Below are 22084 nucleotides of genomic sequence, written 5' to 3' on the forward strand. Positions count from 1 at the left end.
ACAAACGTAACTGGCTTAATGGGCTTTCTTGGTGGTGGTGGAGGGTTACTAGCAACTTACTGTATCAAAAAAGTATGAACTAGTGGAAATGGCGGGAAATGGCAGAAAATACTCCCTCTTAAAACAAGACTTTTTAAGAAAAACATAGTTAATATACCATCCAGAGTATATGATGTAAAATATAAGTAACAATTACATTGAAAAATGCATAAATGGGTATTATTATTGCCAACCAATAATGAAATTAGAAGTTAACATAGAGTTACCACATGAACCAGCAATTCCAGTCCTAGGTATATACTCAAGAACTGAAAACATATGTCCACACAGAAATTTGCATATGAATGTTCATAACATCACTCTTCACAACAGTGAAAGGTAGAAACAACTCATATGTCCCCCAACAGATGAATGGATGAGCAAAATGTGGCATATCCATACATGGACTATTATTTAGTCACTGTCATCTGCTACAACATGCATGGACCTTGAAAACATGATGTTAAATGAAAACAGCCAGACACAAAAGGTCACATACTGTTTCACTCCATTTATATGAAATGTCCAGAATACACAAATTCATAGAGAAAGAAAGAAGATTAATGGTTACCAGGGGCTTGGGTAAAGGGCAAATGGGGAGAGACTGCTTAATGGGTACAAAGTTTCTTTTGGGGGTAATGGAAATGTTCTGGAATTAAACAGTGATAGTTGTACAACACTGTATATATACCAAAACCCACTCAATTGTACATTTTAAAATGGTTAAAATTGTGAATTTAAAATTTTTAAGTCAGAGCTACAGATATACATTTGAAAATCATCCATGCAAAAATAGTTGTACAGTCATAGAAATGGGTATGACTGCTCAGGCAGATGTGTAGAAAATTAAGAGAGAACCAAGAACTAAAACTAGAGACAACAAAATACTGTGTGTGTGTGTGTGTGTGTGTGTGTGTGTGTGTGTGTAATTACAATCAGGCTATATCAGAAATTGATCTGAACTAAAAAACAAACCACCACAACTGATTTTTACTGAAGTCTTTTCTCCTCTTAATTTGAAACTAATGAAAAGTAAGACCCTTTAGAAATCAAAAGAAAACTAGGTTCTGTGTGAAGTTCCCAGACCTCCAATAATACAAATGGTACCTGTCGGTAAGTGCCACGGAACCGAGCAGCAGGGTGTTGAAGAGAGCGACCAGTTCTTTCTGGAGCTGCTGCCGGACGGCAGTGCGGATGTCATCTGCTTCCTCTCGCGCCTGGGACTCTGTCAGATGCAGCAGCTCCAATAGTGGGTTTGGACTCTAAAAAATGGAATTTGTAAAACACATATTTACCCTCTAATGGAGCTGTATGTTGTTTCCCATAAAGGTTTTTTTTGCTAATCATGTTCTGGAGTAACTAAGTTATAGCGCCTAAATCGTAGGTTTCTACGGCATTAGTAGAGATGTTCTCAACTCAAAAGGTGCTTCATATGTTATCTCAAGAAAAGGAAAGCATATCCATTACAGAAAACTGAGGAAAATAGAGAGAAGCACAATGAGAAAAACAAAACCCACCCATAATCACACCTCACAGAGGTAGCTGTTATTAGTATGTTGGTACATACTATTCTTTTTATGTGAGTGCAAACAGAATTATAATTCAATATTTTTAACAAAACTGAGATCAAGTGAAAAAATCCACTACTGTGACCATTTTTTTTAAACAATGTTATTACCAATATTTCTTCAAAAACATTATTTTAGCACCTGATTGTTATTCAGCCATAAGGGTTTACCACGACTACTGGATAATCAGTGATTTCTAATTTCACCGAGCTGCAGCAGCATGCTCAACTCTGATTATACCCTATGTATGAATTCTAAGCAATGAAATCACTAAATCAAAACATTATAATCGTTTTAATGCTTTCAATGTATACTGCCAAATTGTCCCTGCAAAAAATGTACCAGTACATATGATTAAGGCCCACAGCACCCAAGCCAACGTTGAGTATTATTACTGTTGTAATCTTTGCCAATTTGACAGGCTGATAAACAAAGGAAACTAGTACTACTTAAATTTCAACCTGTTTTCCAACTTAAAAAAAAATAGCTAAAGGATGTATTAGATGATTTCTAGTAATATTGAGAGAGCAGAAAATGTTACATTAACCAACAGCATTAAAAATGGACGGAATATTTATCATCTATAATGTCATAGGCACTGTGCTAAAAAAAAGAGAGAGAGAAAGAAAATAAGATTTTATTTAACTTTTGAGTTAAACTAGAAGATCTGCATTTTCTTATTTTATAGATGGGCAAACAGAGGTTCATGAAGAGGGTAGGTAACTTAACCAAAGTCATATGAATGAGCAGAGCAAGAATTCAACCTCAGGACCATCTTACATCAGAGATAGTTAACATTCCACCCCCGGCATTATGTCACATCAATACTGCATATTACAACGTTCAAAAAGAGATAAAATCAAAATGTAATTACTGTTGTCATGGCATCCTTCACCTAAAGAATTCAGTTCAAAAATAACTACATTCTTTTTAAGAAAAAGAAATTTTTTAAATGGGAAGAAAATTCCAAGTTGTTTACATTATGTAGTATGTACAGTCTACTTCAACCAGGTACGAAGAATTAAAAATAATCTAATTGAGAGCTTTTGGAAAATACTGAGGAGGGATGCTTTACCTTTAACGTACTTTACTATGTTTCACACCTAAGCAGCATTTTTTTTCAGCTTTTCCTTTCGTCTTGAACAAGAAGTGTCTTACTTGGTTCAAGTAAAATTACATAAAACATAACTACAATTTCTAAGTTTCATACATGAATAAAATAACTAGACACACATTTAATAAAATCATAAAAATAAATATATATTCTATAGTATTCTTAGCCCCAAATAACCAAAGGCTTACACCCACACTCCCTCTACATCCCATAAATACTGACTAAACGAGCGAGCTATTTTTAATGTAAACCCCATCTTGGTAAAATGTAATTTTACCATCAGCAATTATTAATTCTGATATACATATAAAAATTAAGTAGAAGCTACTGATTAACATATTAATATATTGAAGCAGTATGTAAATACCTAAAACTAAGACCCTTCCAAAGAATCTCATCCTATTAATAACTTATTTTTGCAGGTAAATTGCTGAGACTTTTTCCCTTTATAACATATCTTGGATTGACATGTTAACGTTAAGATTCAGTGAACCTCAGCAACACCACTTCTAAAATATGGGATTTATTACTATTCCTTAAGTACAAGAGGAAATAGATGTCTCTATTGATGCTTATTGATCTCAAGTACTTAATCATATCTGAAGGTTTTGTCTTTAGATATTAGTATTCAATCCTAATTTTAAACCAACTATGTGGGCCATTATTTCATCAGTGCTGACCTCCAAAAGGCAACAGTTTCTGCAATGATGGTTCATTATCTTTACCTGCAGAGTTACCACTCATCATATCCAATTTTCCATCCATCAGCAACCTACAATAGTAGGATGGACAATGCCCTCTGTGAACTCTGAGTGCCCACGAGCCAGTGGAAGTCTGACAACAGACAGACACGTGCTGTGTAGTTCTGAATGGTCCCCCCGAAAAAGTATGGCCCCACTTCGATAAACTTCTATCAAAAACTCATTCTGAAAAGAAATGCATTCAAATTCAGCACTTCTCAGTTATTTTATATACTAACAAAATATCAATACATTAAAATATAAATTAGTAGTACAAAAAATTCCTTAAGTACATAAAATGCTTGTAATAAATGAAAGTTTTGATAAAACATGTAGACAAAACTTTCACAAGAGAAAGTTTCTGTATCTTCCCTCGGTAAGTTAGCTGATTTTTCTTTATGTATCTTTTAGGCATTCTTCTGCTTGATCTGGTATTCATTTCTGTCTAATTTTCTTTTTGCCACCATCACTTTTGCACATCTTCATATGTTATGTCCATACATTCAAAACAATTCCTTTGGAAATGCTATTTTACTGACCTTCTTAAGCCATTTCTCATTTATTTTACCCATTTCAGATGATAAACTTAGTAAAAGTCACTTTTTGACTTTCTATTTTCATGCTTCTTTTATTTTGAACATTGGTTGTTACATACGCTTAATAATTTAATCCTCGTAGCATGATATTTAGAGAGTAAACTCTCCTGATAGTGGATGCTTAAGTCCACTTTACTCACCCTTAAAAGTATTACTATTATTTATAACACTAGTGATGATAATATATGAGACAAAGTAAAACCTCTCCAAAGACAGCTTTGATACCATACAAAGTCAAACAAACTAATTATACCAAAAATCCTTTCCTAAAACTGCATTAAAATTACAGTACAATCATCTAGAGTCCTGTAGAAATTTCATTTTAATTTCAAAACTATGAATAAATTATGCAATATGTATCAGCATTCATGACATACTACAAAATTCATAATCGTTTAAATGTAAAGTTTTAACTATCTAGTTATAGTTACACAGTTTAGGTACGTATATTTTAATTTTTCTATTGTTATATACTATTTACAGTCATATGCAAACATTCAACTATTGCAGAGATTTTCAAGAAAAGATTCTAAAACTAAAGCCCATCACATATCTGCTATTTTCACAAACCAAAGCAACCACAGCTCCCAGTGTACAAGAACTCTAGCCGAAGAAGGAGACTGTTTTAGGGGTTATTCTTTTTTTAAAATGAGTAAAAAGATCATGAAGTTATAAAAAATTTATAGATCAAAAATCAATTTATCAAAAAACTCATTCAGAGGAAAAGCTTCATGGACATTATTTTAATAATATTTTAATGTCTAATCTATAAAATATTTAAGCAGGCCTAAAAGCTGAAAGAACTATGACAATAGGTTTTCCTGTTCACTTTATTAAAAATATCCAGAAAAAAACTGCCTCTGAATGCTTCCTTAATTTTTTTAATAATTGAAAGATAAGAGAAAATAGAAGTAAATACAGTACTTTGAAATCATCCTTGGGAAAGTAACAGAAGAGCAAACTTTACTGAACAATAAATCTATGTACCCTGGAAGTGCAATCATCTTAATAAGGACTCAAAAATTATAATTTAAGGAAATTAGTATGTTGTCTCTCATTTGTGTTATAAATAATTTTCTCAGTTTATCATGTCTTTTTAACTATGCTTAAGGTATTTCTTGTCATACATACAGAAACCAATAAAATTCACATATAAATGCCCTCTTACTGGACAAATGTTCTGTCATGTTTCACGAAATGAAAATAGAAGTGAAACAGCCAGAGAGGGCTTCCTTGGTGGCGCAGTGGTTGAGAGTCCGCCTGCCGATGCAGAGGACACGGGTTCGTGCCCCGGTCCGGGAAGATCCCACATGCCGCAGAGCAGCTGGGCCCGTGAGCCATGGCCGCTGAGCCTGCGTGTCCGGAGCCTGTGCTCCGCAATGGGAGAGGCCACAACAGTGAGAGGCCCACATACCGCAAAAAAAAAAAAAAAATAGCCAGAGAAAAATATAAAGAATAAATTTTATTAAGGAAAAATTTGCTATGATAATTTAAAAATGTAGTTCTTCAGAAAAATACAGGCATATCAAAGGAACATAATACAACGTTCAAACAAAGAGTCATGCATATATAGGAAATCAGTTTATGGTTTTAAAAAATGGTGCCAATTCAAATCATGGGTAGACATGACATGAGAAAATTGCTAACCATTAAAAAAAATAATCTACATCATAAGAAATTCCATATGAATAAAGATGTAAACAAAAATAAAACCTTAAGTATCATAAAAGAAAACATGAGAGTGTTTTCTCAAAACTCTGGAAAACAGATCTTTCCAAGAAGACACATAATTTAGAAACTATAAAAAAAACCTATGACTACACAAAAATAACATGGCAGTGAACGAAACAAACAACATAACCTGTCCTCCCACTGCCCACATTCTAGTGGGGTGGGGTGGGGTAGAAAGAAAATGAACAAAGATATTCTGCAAGTGGGAGCGATAAGTACAATGAAGAAACATAAAATAGGATTAAGAAGGCACAGAGAGTCAGGCACGGAGAAATGCTACATTATGATGATAAGGATGACTAACATCTGAACAGAGCACTGACTCAAGTGCAGTAGTCAGCTGTATAGATATCTAGGGGAAGAACATTCCAGCCAGAGAGAAAAAGAAATGCAAAGGGAGCTATGAGTGCGGTGTTTGAAAAACAACCAGAGGCCAATGTGGCTGGAAAAGAAGGAGTGGAGTACAGTGGTAGGAGGGAAGATCAGAAAGATACTCAGAATCAAGCTCAATAGAGCCTTGTAGCCTATGGAGCTGAATCTTAATGAGAGGAAGCTGGTGGAGGATTTTGAGAACAGGGACATGATGTGACTTAAGATTAAGATCCCTGTGGCAGCTGTCTTGAGAACCACAGGCAGCATGGGTGGAGGCTGGAAGACCTAACAATAACCTGGGAGAAGGGCGGTGATGGCTCGGCCTAGAGTGATAACGGTCGAGGTGGTGAGAAGTCAGGTTTTTCACACACACACACACACCTGTAGCACTACACCTAAATGTGGAAATTATGATTGATCATGAAACACAATTTAAGTACTATAAAAGATGAAAAGTAGAAACAACATAACTAACAAAAGCTAGGGGATGAAAGGGGTAGATAAAATAGGAAAATAAGTCCAAAATACAGTAAGGTCAGAAGACTAATGACAAAAAAAAACATTTGCAACTCATATCACAGACAAAGGGCTAATCTCTCTAATTTATGAAGGGCTCCTCTGTTACCAAAAACGAAAGAGAGAGAGAGAGAGAGAGAGAGTGTTTGAGCACACACATGCGAGAGAAAACTAAAAACCCTATTGTGGGGCAAAACTAGCAAGGGCATCAAGGGACAATTCACGGAAAACAAAAAAACCCCAATCATGAAAATCATCATATCATTCAAAATAAGAGTTACCTATTTAAAAAAAAAAAAACAACTCAATACAAACACATATACACATGTATCTCTGCAACTTGTAACTGACTCAGCAATTACAGTTTTAGGAATTTATAGTTTCCATTTGTTGTATTTTAACATGTTACAAAATTAAGGTTATGTGCGTTTCTTGTAATTAACTACATAGCTTCCTTAAAGTGATATGTTTACTAGTGAGTTAATAAATGTTTATTGAGAGCTCACTATGTGCAAGGCACTATGGTAGACGCTGGGTATGCAACGGTGAACGAAACGGTCCCTATTTTCACCAATCCACAATAAGGTAGAAAATAATAAACATCTAAACAAGCTTTATACACATATAAACATTCATATACATATTTTTAAAATCTCTAAATACTTTTAAAAGTATTCTCAATTAGAATTTCTAACTTACATTATATTAGCTCCTTGCATTTTTATAGAAAATCACGTCTTTAAATGAGCTTTGCAAATGTATTAACATATAATGAAATATATTTGTTTTATAAGGTCTATTATCTTCTTTTTCAGTTTAGGCCCTTTTTTCTAATTTTATTGTGTTTTTTTCGTGATTGTGCGAAGGTTTATCTTTACCAGATTAAGTAAATCCATATAGTATTTGCAAAAAAAAAAAAAAAATACAGGCCAACGATAAAAAAACAAGCTAGCTTCCTGGGTTCTTGGCAAGTTTCTCAGAACACAGTCAGCTACAAAAAGTAGATAGTGGGGGGCAAACACGGGTAAACACTACAGTAAACTTACATGAAGCCTGAGCACAGTCTGACTGAGTCCTTCCAACCTCACCTCACTACCCCTCACTGCCCCTCCACATCCCTACTTGAGCTCCCCCACTCCAAGATTCTCACTTAATACAGCTGCTGCTGAAAGCTCACATATAGAACAGGTTTCGTTAAACGCCAAGACTGAAGGTTCCGTTTAGGCTACGGACTTTTAACTTAAACCTAGTAACAATCACGTCAGGAAGGCATATTGCTAAAAGCCATCTATTACAACATAAGGACTACTTGGCTAAACACGGGCTATGTAAAAATTATACTTTTCCATATTTTCATATACAGTATTAATGATTTTTACAAATATATCATTTGTCAAACCTAAAATTCAAATTCCTTAACAACACTTACATGTCTAAGAAGTAATTCGAGAAGCCAGTTTAGAAGTTCTACGGATACATTTTTTCTTTGTTCCTTCAATAACTTATTTAGAAAATGTATGATATCTATTAGCAGTTTCTCATCTTCGGTGCAAGCAGGAAGTACTTGTAAAAATCTACAATAAAGAAGACAGTAATCATGGTTTCTAGTTCTTTAAAGTAAGTGGCGTGCGGGTAAGTATTTAACAACCTGCTGAGAAGTGGGGTGCTGATTTGCTGTGTTTGCCAATTTCCATAGTGTAAATACCCCGCCATGGCTGACTGCAATCCTCCAATCTACCACATAGCTGTGGAGACAGGCACTGCAGCACACCATTATACAGCATTTCCACAGCACAGACAGAATCCATATAAACAACATCGAGAGCACAGATAACAGGAAAATGTAAAATACTTAGGAAGCCATGACTCTGCATAACCATTACCTTTATTTTTAATATAATTTATTTAATTGTAAGTTTACAAAGTTCAATTTTAAGAGTGGTTGTGTTTAACAACTAACTTGCAAAAATCCAGATAATTTAACCATCACCTCTCTTACAAGGCAGTCCTAGCTGGCGACAGCACGCCACTGAAAAAGGTGAACTAGATATCCGAATTGTGAGAGCTGCACTAAGTAAGAGCCCACATTTTAGAAACTCAAATAACCTTGCATTTTGAAAATGGCACACTTTCCGTTTAACAGAGTTATACATTTTATACTAAAGTCACACGAAGACTAAAATGTAAGACTGCTGGCAGCGGCTGCTTATCAGTCTTGTTTCAAATGCAGCCATCTGCTACCAGTTAAACGTGCTAAATTTACAAGCCGGGGCCTCCCCAAACTACTAAAGGACCTCCACATGGCTATCAACTCCACGAAATTCAGAGGAAAAAGAAAAATGAGATAATTTACTTAAGAACAGACCGAAAGCAAAACAAAACAGCCAGAGTTACCAAGGCTTTAATCAGTTCCCTGATGTCTCAGCTCATTTATTGATATAATATGGACAGGAATAAACATTCAGTTTGTTTACCCATGTCTTACCCTAATCATTTACTTCTGTGAGATAAAAAATAAGATTTGCTATGTTAGGATATAAAAATCTAATAATTATAATATTTGTAAAAATTATAACAATTTAGTAATAATTCCAAAATGCAGTAATTATGTTAAAATTTTCTCTTTTGCTATTATTAGACCTGTATTACAGATAATAAAAATCCTTAAATTTTTCTTTCTAAAAAGCATTTCTCTCATGATACCAACAATAAGAACACACGCTCCTAACTTCAAACATGTGGAGATGAACCCAAATACAATTCCATCCAGGCCTCTGAAACCAGCAGGCTTGAGCTGATACTGACCTGTTTAGTGTGGTGTGCCAAGACAAGGACTTCAAAGTAATCCCACATGGGCCAGTGCCACCCTTGAAAGACAATCTGTCATTCAGAAGATAAAAACTCATCCTCGTGAGAGCAGCCCTCACTTCCCTGTGGGCTGCAGCCTGAACAATGGAGCGGAGACAGTCCTTCAGTCCACTTGCTGTGTATGTCATCTTCAGAGTAAGGGTGTCCTCAGTGGATAACTTCAATGTATCTAAAAATCTAAACAAAAAGAAAAAAAGAAAGAGCAATATAAAGCTATTAAATAAAAGCTCACAATTATTTTTATTATAAACTGTCTCCCCCAAATTCTGTTTTGTTTCCTTTTAAGGGTGACTCACAGCCAAAAGAAAATCTGATGTGTATCTGTCAATATTAGGGTTTCATACTAGCATGAGGATGTTTATATTGACATTTTCCTGCTTACAGAAATATAATTTGCTTTCAAATGAGAAAGTACTGACAGATTAGAATACTGAGGTATTTAAAAGTCATCATCATCCTCATCACCCCAGTGACGATAACGAAATTCACATATGTATTTACTAAGCTTCTACCCTAACCCAGAGCACTTTTCCTAGTGAATTACATCTGTTAACTAACCAAACTTTATATAATCTCCAAAACAGCATAGAGCACAATGCTTTTTAATTTAAATTTCTTTGTGTGATAGTTTTTAAAAAGTAATGAACGACATGTAATCTTTAAAACAAAGTAAAAATTATAATCTTCAGTGAGAAAGCAGGGTCAGACGATAAAAAGTAAGAAACCTACTTAACCTAAAGGAAAAATAAGGCCTAGCTAATTAATCACAATTAGGTAGATGTGAATGCTTTTCTACTACATGTAACAGCTTACTCTTGGATTTTAGTTTCAGAGTTCATTTGCTTCAACAGATTATCACTCCCATGATACCATGATAGGTTCCAAGCTATTCTCAGCATATCTGAGACCGGCTTCAAGGCCAAACAATCAGCAGATAACGGCAAAACTATGGAGTAAGGACTCACAGCATGGTGGCCAAGTACATGTACTGGTAGATGATACCTAAAGAAAATGTACAAAAATAATTACATACTTTTAAATTCTTAAGTGCTACTCAAAAGAACGAGCCACAAATGAGGGCTAGTTCTACGCCTCCCATTCTACAGCAATACAAAGATCTCTCATGTGGTCCCAGTTTTGAACAGTTACCAGGCTTTATTCTTTTGCCATCCTCTAAACTTTCAAAAACACCTGATTAAACTTCTTTCCTGAGGACTTACCATACTCTGTGTTGTATTAGGGTTGTTTGCAGAGATGACGGACGCCCCTTGAAGTCGAGGCCCATGGCTACAGTGAACCACACACACAAGGTGTTCAGCTGAAACACAAATGTCTACTTTATGCTACACACTGTACGTTGTCTACCTTTCATTCACAGTTACATGGCATGGCACCATGAAATCCATTTTACAGATGATCAAAATGAGTCTTAAAGACGTTAAATGAATTGCTTATGTTCACAGGGGTCACTAAGTGACAGAATCACAACTTACTATTTTCACTTGAGAACACAGTTGCACCATCAATAAACTCAGTCACTGTGTGTCACCAAGAGAACCCAGAAATATGTTTAGATCTAAGAAAAGATTCAATAGCAGTATCTCTTAAACTAGTTAATGTTAATTTAATAGTGTTTAGCAGGACTGCAATGCCTAGCATCTCAAATGTTAAAGAATTATTTTGCTTATAAAACATATCCCAAACCCCTAATTCATGTATTTGTAACTAATATTAGAGAAACACAATTGGGTAGGATTTTTAAGGGGAAATTTAGTGTGCTTTTTCATTTCATGCATCTCAAAAAAAAGAGGCTAAGGTAGAGTTCTGTATATAAATGAAGCTGAATAATTTTTTAAAAGATAATAAATTTTAAAAATTGGAATTTTCCTTAGAAGTAACCAGGGCTCCTTAGAGAGATGGCTAATGCTAGGTCTGAAATAGGGAAATCAAAGGTGAACCGTGGACATCTCTTCATGCCAGAAAGCAAGAATGTACTAAAAGGCTTGTGAAGCCATGTCTAAAGGACACAAGAGCCTCCTTGAAAGGACTTGCACTAACTGAAAAGAGTTAAGGCTGTGAATCAATGGTCAAGCTTTTAATAAGTTATAAAATGTACTGCAAATTACACCTGAAGAACACAGAAGGAAGAAAATAATAAAAAGCAAAGGGTATTACATCAGGACCAGTTTGAGAAACCACTACACATCCACCATGTGGACAATTTTTAAAATGACATTATTAGGTGTAAAGAAATTACTGTTGACATTTCTTCTGTATGGACAACCTTGATCTTGAGGTAACTCTCTGACCCTTTTCCCCAGGACAACCAAATGGATATGGAATGTCAACAATTTTACTAAACCATTTTGCTTATGGTGACAATCACTCCCTGCATCTGGACTGGGAGGTGTGGAAACAACCCACACCTGTGTGTAAATGTACAGTGGGAAGCCACAGCTCTGAGCATCCCTGAGTGCTGTGGCTCTCCTACATGATGTGCCTTGTGGGGACCTGGACATTATGCCCACGGCATGCTTCCTAGAGATCACATTTTCTATTGGGACGTGGGCCTCCTATGCCAAGACAGCCCCCAGCACCCACATAGGTAATCACATTTCAAGCATGACCTACTGTCGTGTGTGTTTTATTATTTAGCCAAACCTAAAGACCATAAAGAATGTGATGTCTACAACTAAAGAATTTCATTCCTAAGGATATATCCAAGAGGAACTATTGGACACATATCCCAGGAGATACATACAATAATGTTTACGGGATGTATACAGGAGCAAAAACCCAGAATCAACCCAAATACCCCATGACAGGAGAATGAATAATCTGTGGTATCGTCTAACAAGAGTATTATACAGTAGTGAAAATGATTATACTACATGTAATATCTAGCAAGCTATAAAATGTTATTTTTAAATTAATCATAGTTTTATTAAGATGTAACTTTCTTACCCTTAAAATACACAGATTTTAAGAGTACAGCCTGATGAATTTTTATATATGTGTTCATTTGTGTAACCACCACCCAGAATAAAACACAGAACATTTCCATCCCCTCAGAAAGTTTCTTTGTTCCCTTTTCTTGTCAATTACTCTCCTAGCCCTCCTCCAAGAGGTAACTATTATTGTTACCTATTCTGATTTCTCTCACTAGAGATCAACTTTGTTGGTGAACTTTAAATAAATGGAATATACAGTACATACTCTTTTGTGGCTGTTTTCACATTATGTCTATGATTATGTCATAAACCCTATGTCTATGAGACTCATGTTGTTGTGTAAAAAGTAGTTTTTAAATGTTGTATAGTGTTTCACTGTGTGAGTATAGCATAGTTCATTTATCAATTCTCCTTGCTGTTGGACATTTGGGATGTTTCACGCTTTTGGTTACTATACATAAAGCTGTTATGAACATTCATTCACCTATATATGTATATAAAAGGATAGTGGGTGATGTCAATACCAAGAGCTGGAGAGGGTGTGCAGCATCTGGGACCACTACACTGCTGCAGGAATGTCAACCAGTACGCCACTCTGGAATACTGCTTGGTAGCATCTACTAACGCTAAACATATTAATATCCTCTGATCCATATGTGTTCAAGAATATGCTTAGCGGTCATTATTCATCATAGCCCCAAACAGAAAACAAACCAGATGTCCATCAGTGATAGAATGGTAACTACATGGCTGTATATTCTTACACAGAATACTACACAAAAATGAAAATAAATCAAATACTGCTAAGGCAACATAATCTGTACCCTGTACCCAAGTTGAGCAAAAGAAGGCAAATGCAAGAATATAAAGTTCAAGAACAATGTATAATAACAGGAACGAAAACTGAATTATCTTTGTGGGCGCTGGAAGGTAATAAGGAAGGAGAAAAGTGGTTTCTGGCATGCTAGCGATATTTTGTACCTTAATCTACATGTTAGTTACATGGGTGTATTTATCTGGAAAAATTCAGGATTTGTAAACTTTATGTATCTTATACTTCAATGAAAACAATTTACTTTTTAAAAAGTCTAGAGAGACATGAAAACCAAATGCAATTCATAACCTTGACTGGATCCTGAATTTTAAAAAAAATCTATAGAAGAGATTTGGGATGTAACTGGAGAAACTGGATCATGTTACAGAATTATTTTTAATTTTCTTAGATGTGACCTTTCATGGTACAGTGGTTATGTAGGATAATGCCCTTAATTTAAGGAGGTACATGCTGGAATAACTGGGAAGGAAGTAAAATTATGTCTGAAACTTATATTTAAATGGGTTGGGGAAAAAGATTACGTAAAAATAAATAAATGTATTGAGAGAGAGAGAGAAAGACAGAAAAGCAGACCCATGTGTTAACAGTTGCTGAATCTAGGCTGAAGGGTATGCAAGTGTTCACTATATAGTTCTTTCAAGTTTTGTGTAGACTTGAACAATATCAAAAAAAACCTTGGTGACAGGGATGTACACTTACTGAACTTTCAGAAGCACCACCATGAAGGAAAGATTAAAGCATTACAAGTCATGTGATGAAACGCTAGATGAAAACTTTAACAAATCATAGATTTTGATTTCCCTTTCTGTAACAGTATTTTAACTTTGAGAAAATCAAAGAAATAAATTCTTTACCTTCTAGAAACTGAAACAGGCAAACTGAAGACTGATGGTGAAGAAGGTTTATTGGAAAGATTATCAGACCTATTTCACAAAAGAAACACAAAAGGAAAGAAACAACTGAGCAGACCATCGTTTTGTCTAAGAAACACAACTTGCTTCGCTTCCTTGACTAAAACTCAAATCAAGAGCTGCATTTGGTTCTATCATTTAGTATAGTTATAACATGGTGCCACTACCCAGATTTGCTTTTGAAGAGCAAATTATGCTTTTCTTTAAGAAGTCCATATAATAAATGACCCACACAATGCAGACGCTGTACTGGCAGGTGGCCTATGTGTCTCTCTCCCACTGATCCTGCTCAGGGTCAATGTTAATCAGATATTACATCCTAAACATCTTCTCCAAGGTTTTTTTAAATTAAATATTAAGGAAAAAACACACAAAATTGAGAGTATATATCAAAAAACGTATTAATGACAAAACTTACTATAGTAATTATCAAATTTTGTACTTAGTAATGTTCAACAATAAAAGTTCAGGGTGACTTTTTGAGCCAATGTGCATAATACTGCTACTCAAACCAAAAATCATACCATGTATATCTACTACAGAAAGCATAAGCTTCCTAAGTCAGAAATTTCCATGCACTGCTATAAGACTGCATCAGAAACTCAGACAGACAATTCAGAGTAAAAACCTTTTAAAAGTCTTATAGCTCACCACATATCCATTCTTGATACTTCATCAAATAACAGAAGACAAAATAACGCTCCAACTTCAGTCACGACGGTACAATCTTCATGAAATATCAAGGAAACTGTAAATAAAAAGAAGCATAACTTTATAAAATATTTTTACCTCTAGAAAGAATGAACTTCAAATTTAAAATATCTTAACTTGAAAAGAAGAGATTCCATTCTCAGAGAAATGCGATGCTAACCCAGATAAACTGACATCGTTAAAACAGTGTTTCTCAACTTTCAAATCTATGCAAATCTCTGCAGGGCTTGTTAAAACAGAGTTTCTGATCTGGTAGGTTTGGAGCATACAGACACTACTGGCCTAGCACACAGTATGCACTCAATAAATGTTTGCTGAGGAATTAATTTTCCTTGTTGAGTACCTAGTTAAAAAACTAATTTTGCCCTAAATTCATTAATGAGAGATATTAAAATTCATTTTCAGGCTCACTTAAGTAATTCTTGGAAACATCAATGAGATCAAAAAAGTATTAAAAGGGTACAGATTATGTTGCCTTAGAAAACGCCTTTGAATCTAGTAGGTGCTCATAATTAATTGATTGCTTGAATAATTTAAATCAAAATTATAAATGAAAAGGTAAACTAGGAACTAAATTCTACTGAGTGAGGTTAACAGGAAGACAATTATTAACAAGACAAAAGAAAACTAGAGATCCATAACTGCTACTCTTCCACATCAATCTATAAAAAAACTTATAAAATTTTACTCACTATTCAAAATTTATGAAGCCGAACACATTGACTCTCTTTAGAACTTTACCTGGTTTGAACCTTTATCAATGTTACTTAAACTGTGTCCTATTCACTTGGCAAGCAGAAGCCATCAGAAGAGAAGAAAATGCTAAAATAAAATGACTCATAATATTTTGAACATAAATATCATTAATCTCTTACATGCCTGATAACTGACAAGGTTAGGCATATTGAGACATTTGATCAAGGTGTCTCTTGTAGAATATTTAAAAGCAATGGCCTACATTTCTAGGAAAGAAAATAGCACAGAATGTTACCAAGCTCTCTATTGAGAACAGTCAGAAAAGAAGAGAAAAAAATAACATGGAATTTTTCCACCTAAATACATTACTCAATTACAACCAAACTGAAAAAGGTTAAAAAAAAAATCACACTTTAGAAAATGTAGTAAGTTAATGCTCAGAGTCATTCAGGATGGTCTAGTTCCCACTCCCCACAAGTTGAGTCTATACACTCTGAATGCCAGTTTAAGGACATAGTCAGTTATGACAGCAAAGCGTCAGATCTAAAGGCACAAACAAAACAAGAATGAGGAAACAGACACTGGAAACAAACAGGCAACAGAGACAGCAGCTGCAGCGCGCTCTCTCTCTCTACAGGTAACAACTGACCATCTGAGCACCAAACGACAGCTACATCAAGGTGCAGAGAGCGATCAGAGGCTTCAGCCCTTCTCAGCCCTAAGGTCTACTCTGTAACAGGATTTTAAGAAAATTCCCACAAAAGTGTTAAACGTTTTCCACTGCGATGGGTTTTTTCAGTGGCATATTCACTAATAAACTTTGTTATTGTGTTAGTAAAGCGGAAAGAAAATGTTACCTACAGTTAAAGAATAAACAGTTAAGGCTGAAGATTGCTCTTATTACTGTCAGAATGTATTTTATTTACCTCTGAACAGCAGGGTCAAGAGAGAAGGTTGTTGGGAGAGGGAAACACGTAGGACTGGGTCAGCACAGAGAACCTTCCTCAGGAGCGTGAGGCTTGGCTGTACTAGACACTCTATTACCTGGCCAGAGGGGAAAACACAGTTATTTATTTTTATCAATTCTAAGGTGAGATAAAATATACTATAACATCGTCTTATTCTAAATGTCATGCTTTTTCATCAAAATTGTGTGAAACTAAAATGCAAATATTAAGATTTTCCACTGAAAGTACGTTTTGTATATACTTCTGCTTATACATCTAATAGAAATGTTAAGGTTTTCCTTTAGAGATCTCACTTTTAGAAATTAAAAAAAAATGAACAAGGTAGTGGATGTTACTCAAGACTGAAACTCCAAGTACTTATCCAAATCCAGTTGAATTCATTTCAAATTTAATTGATAAAAAAACCAATCTGTAAAAATATGTCTTACCTCTCCATCCTGACTCACACATTTATTTAAATACTCAATTATCTTGTCAGTTAAGCATAATTTTTTCACCACAGCATGCATTTTAATATCTGTAGACCAAAAAAAAAGTTACTAAAAGTTAAAGAACATTTTCTATAGTTTTAAAAATAGAACAGACAGACACACAACTTTTAAAAATAATTACACCTAGTGTTGAAAATTAGAGGATGACACTTTAAACTTTTTACTTTATACACATCTGAACAATTTGAAAACTTTTAAGTAACAAGCACATCTTACTTCTGTAATATAAAAAAAAAGCTATTTAAGAAGAATAATTAAATGAACTAGCTCAGATTCTGAAAAGGACTAGAATTTTAAATATACAAATGAACACTTTTATTTGTACATGGAAAATTATTTTATGTTCTTTCATGGACATTTCTTCTCTTTTCCAAATCTATCATCTCAAAATGTTTAGAATTCTCCACAAGCTAGTATGTAAATATGACTTGCATTTTTCTATCAATATTAATACAAGATCTTTAACCTCAAACTGTTAATAGCAAATATAAAAGAAAGGGTCTGTAACATACTCTACATATTTCTAGAGAATATGACCTCTTTTTTTAATAAACATATACATGCGTGTGTGTGTGTGTGTACACTGCCACAGTCTAAATGTTTGTCCCCGCACAACTCACATGCTTGAAACCTAATCCCCAGTGCGGTTGTACGTGGAGGTGGGGCCTTTGGGAGGTGATGAGGTCATGAGGGTGGAGCCCTCCTGAATGAGATCGATGTCCTTATAAAAAGAGGAGAGCTTTGTTGCCCCTTCTCCATGTGAGGGCACAGGGAGAAGACAGCCACCTATGAACCAAGAAGCAGGCCCTCACCAGACACTGAATCTGCGGTGCCTTAATCTTGGACTTTAAGCCTCCAGAACTGTGAGAATAAATTTCTGTTGTTTATAAGCCACCCAGTCTATGGTGTTCTACTTCAGCAGGCCAAATAGACTAAGACACACACACACACAAACACACACACACACATATACCAGATATCACTAGCACCAAAAACTCTAGTTGCTTATAGATTAGTGACAAGTATTTCACAACTAGCAGACAAATTTTCTTAGTTTGTGCTCCGATATTCTCATTGAGAAAGACGTACAAATATAAAGTTGATATTTAATTTGTAGCTTTCACTGTAACTACCTTTAGCTGCCACTTTAAAAAGGTTAGTTTCCACTACCCTCCGATATAGTGCATATACCCAAATCATAAGCTTCATTTTTGAAATGTTAAACAATACTGAAAGAATACCCTCTAAAAGTTTTCTTTAATCTTCTTAGCCAAGGCTCTCCACATTTGATTGAGGCTTATTTCCTGTAGTCTCTATTATTGTTATTAAAAGCACAAATATGTTGAATATGATCTTTCAAATTACTCTCTCATCCCAGTTTCCACTAATGTCAGGATGGGAATATCCATCATACCCCACCTTCCAAGTTAAAAAAAAATATTTTTATGTAAATGCAAAATTACTTCTCTCAAACATTAAAGATAAATTACATACATCACATATAGGAAAAAATTAAAAACTCAAAGAATAACAACACTGCAAACAAAGCTAAGAGTAAATTTTACTAGTTGTTTTTAAAAATAAACTTTTAAAGAAAATACATAGTTACGGTGCATTATTTTTATCTTACCTACCCACAAAGTACAATTTGATTGATTTCTCTAAGCAAGATGGAACAAACTGAATATCATATACTAGGTAAACTGAGAAAGGAACAAGCAATTTACTGTTAGAATTATATCAACATTTCAGAAGAAAGATAATTTTATCAAATGACATTCCACAGGTCAAACAACAATAATCTAGACCGGGGGTCGGCAAACTTTTGCTTTAAGGAACTAGATAGTAAATGTGTTGGGCTTTGCTGGCCGCATATGGCCTTTGTCGCATATTCTTTGTTAAAAATGTAAAAACCATCCTTAACTTGAAGGCTGCAAAATAAAAACAGGCCACAGGCCAGATTGGCCTACAAACCATAGTTTGCCAACCCCCAGTACTACTACACACAGCAATCTAAAATTCCATTCTCAGCAGCATTTTCCTTAAAAGATTACCTTGCATAATCACAGCTAACTGTTCTGCAGCTGACTTTCTCAAAATAAGGTCAATATCGTCTGAGATAAAGATGTCATATACCTTTTCAACAGTCTCCAACTGAAAAAAAAAAATTTTTTTTTCATCTACTTCCAATTCTCCAGTAAAAGTCTACAGTTATAAAAACAAAAGCTCAAAGGCCAACTTATTTAAGTAACTGATACATTTACATTTGCAACAATGATGTGCTAGGTCAGAGAGGGAGTTAGGATCCAAAACAAAGATCCATGATGTCAAATAAGCCTCTCCTCTTAACGTACATTTCCGCTAGGAAGCCATTCATGACCCACTAACCATCCAAGTTACACAGCATCACTACGGGTAGTTCCAGGCTAGCCCGAGAACAGCAACCCCAGACACGTGACTTGGGATTTCTCTGCTGCTCCCCGAAACCACCAGCTGGAATTCCCTTGGCCTCTCCACTTCCCCCTCTTAGGGACCCCCAAGCGGACAGCTCTCTGGGGCTTGCTGCCCAGCACTCTGACCAAGCCCCCCACCAGCAGTCCCTGACTGTCACTTCCTGCCGGGACAGTCTGAGGAGGCAAAACACAACAGGAAATGGGGGTAGAAAAGGACCGAGAGCACACCCCTCCTTTCTCCCCCCCACTGCCACCTGCAGCCCTCATGTGGACTCAGGAAAGAGAGTTCTAGAACCCCACTCCACCTTCCTCCACGCGACACACAGGGCACAGTAGTGATACCAGTGGCTCAGTACGCAGGAATTCCCCAACAGGACCTGGTATGTGGCCCATGGAAGGTTTTCCAATCCTCCTGCCAGGGCCATCAGACGGCCCCGAACACTTAGGTTAGAAGAACACTGAATATGTTTCCCTGTTTTAAAAAATCCATTGTGTTGCATGTGGCTCTACCACAGGCCTCAGGGTCTGGTCTAAACTTAAAGAAAACTGCCAGACTGCACACTTGGAGTCACAGGAGAAGCTATAAAACACAGGAATGAAGCAATGAAGATAACGGACAGCTTGCTTTATCTGATCCTACATCAGTCCACGATGATTTGGGGGGCAGTTCTGGGCAGACAGGGAGATGAAGGCTACACCTCTTAAAAGGGGGAAAATGCCAAAGATTTAGAAAAGAGATTAACAAAAAAAATCTCAGAACCACTGTAACATTTAAAAGAAATTGCCCTTGCCTTCTATATTATTTTTCCTGTAATGAAGAGGATGAAAACTTTTATCATAATATTTTCTGTTTTAGTATTACAGGCAATTTCCAACAGAAGAAAAAGAAGAAGAATTTTATGTCAGTGATGTTTGTTTTTAAGCATCATCAGAGAATTTCTTTCCACTAGATTAGCCTTATGTTGTATTTAAGATACTATTCAAATTAATTTGCATTTCCAGCATATATTCTGAATGAAAAGGGACATGATGGCTGGCATATAGTAGGCACTCAAGAAATATTTGTTCAATAAATAAATGTATCCAGGAGCCAGAAAAAGCCAGGACACAACTTCACACTAGGCAGGAATAACCACAGGTGAAGCCACCATTTCTCTCCCTCTCCCGTACATAACACAAATTGAAAAATGTAACATAAAATATATCAAATAACCACACAGTTATGAATAAATAAACTTGAAAGTTATGATCACCTTAATAATCAGTTCTCTTCTGTCATCCAATTTGAGTTCAATAGGCTTTTTCACAATAAATAAATTAGTAACTCTGGAGAGAACTCTGGCATCGATTGAAGGGCGCTTGGTATCCGCCCCCTCTTCCCTTGTAAGGTGACTTGCTAAAAGCTTTAATGCCAGCATCCGGACCCTGAAGAAACAAAGTCTTTAAGTCAACATTTTGTAATATACAAATGTATAGAAATTATAAAGGCCCATAACACAAAGAATTATTACAAATCAACATAATAATTAGCTATGCTTATACTGACGTTACTGATGACATTTTACCTTTTCTATTAAAATACTTAGTATTTCTATTAAAATACTTATTAATACTTTCTATTAAAATACTTTTCTATTAAAATACCAGTTATTCCTGCATTTTACATTTATGAATAAGCAGCAGAAATAAAGAATAATCAATAATTACAAGTGAAGGTGCAGACTCACTGAGACTGCGAACTTCACTGTCAATATCACCTCAGCTCCAGTAAATCGGTCTGCAAATTAAAAATCCTAGCTCCTGACTCCAAGTCTAGTGATGTATCTCAATCATAAAAGCTATCACAGACCCATGAGCAGAGCCCAAACAACAGGTCGAACCTCCAGGAGAGTAATCATACTAACAGCTAAAGCGAGATATTGGGGGTGAAATAGATCCCCTCAGATATGATATTTTTGGTTCCCATCAAAATTCTATTTTATCTGGAATGGATTAGCATCAAGGTCAGTTGAGCACTGAGTGGGGAGGTAGAAGATTTCAAGAAAAGGTTAAACACTGCATGCACGAGACAATGAAATGGAAAAATAGAAAGTGGACGCACAGCAATGAGTTACTGAGACAGGTTCTGGAACTACATGGACACTGGGCAAATTTTAAGCAGTAATACAAGTTCCAGGTTTTAGGTACTACTTGTGAGACTACGATTAAAACCTGCACACTCGGGGAGGCATCCCTACCACAGCAAAGGCTGTGTGCTGACCCCTGAAGTCCCCCATCATAACACTGATCTCGCTGTATTACAATTAATAATAAAGTATAACTGGTAAGATCTCTCTTCTCAATTACATGCCCAATTCTGGAAGGGCAGCGTCATGTCTGTGTTGTGTGCTGCTAGGTTCCATTGCCCACCACGGTTCTCAAGTGCTTACCAAATCTAGAGAAAGCAGGAATTTAGCGTATTACTAATAGATATCATCTTTGGAGGGCAAATATTTACTCCAACATGGTGTGGGAGTCAGGCAAA

The 22084-nt window shown here is 35.6% G+C and overlaps 1 protein-coding gene across 11 annotated transcripts in view; it reads right to left on the minus strand.

Annotated features, from left to right (window-relative positions):
* RTTN (rotatin) overlaps nt 1–22084 on the minus strand; it is a 137855-nt gene that overhangs the window by 72716 nt on the left and 43055 nt on the right. For 10 of the 11 annotated variants that reach the window (XM_027118736.1, XM_027118739.1, XM_027118737.1 and 7 more), the window contains 10 exons: nt 20814–20985; nt 19162–19261; nt 17045–17133; nt 16575–16692; nt 14893–14989; nt 14185–14253; nt 10358–10546; nt 9482–9721; nt 8106–8250; nt 1147–1301 (listed from right to left, as the gene is read on the minus strand). In XM_027118736.1, coding sequence (XP_026974537.1) covers nt 1147–1301; nt 8106–8250; nt 9482–9721; nt 10358–10546; nt 14185–14253; nt 14893–14989; nt 16575–16692; nt 17045–17133; nt 19162–19261; nt 20814–20985 — 1374 coding nt within the window. Of the gene's footprint in view, nt 1–1146; nt 1302–8105; nt 8251–9481; nt 9722–10357; nt 10547–14184; nt 14254–14892; nt 14990–16574; nt 16693–17044; nt 17134–19161; nt 19262–20813; nt 20986–22084 lie in introns of those variants that run through there. The other variant, XM_027118746.1, reaches the window with a different exon arrangement.

This window comes from Aethalodelphis obliquidens, unplaced genomic scaffold (assembly GCF_003676395.1).
Source record: "Aethalodelphis obliquidens isolate GAN/ISIS:26980383/991018 unplaced genomic scaffold, ASM367639v1 scaffold19, whole genome shotgun sequence".
Lineage (NCBI taxonomy): Eukaryota > Metazoa > Chordata > Mammalia > Artiodactyla > Delphinidae > Aethalodelphis > Aethalodelphis obliquidens.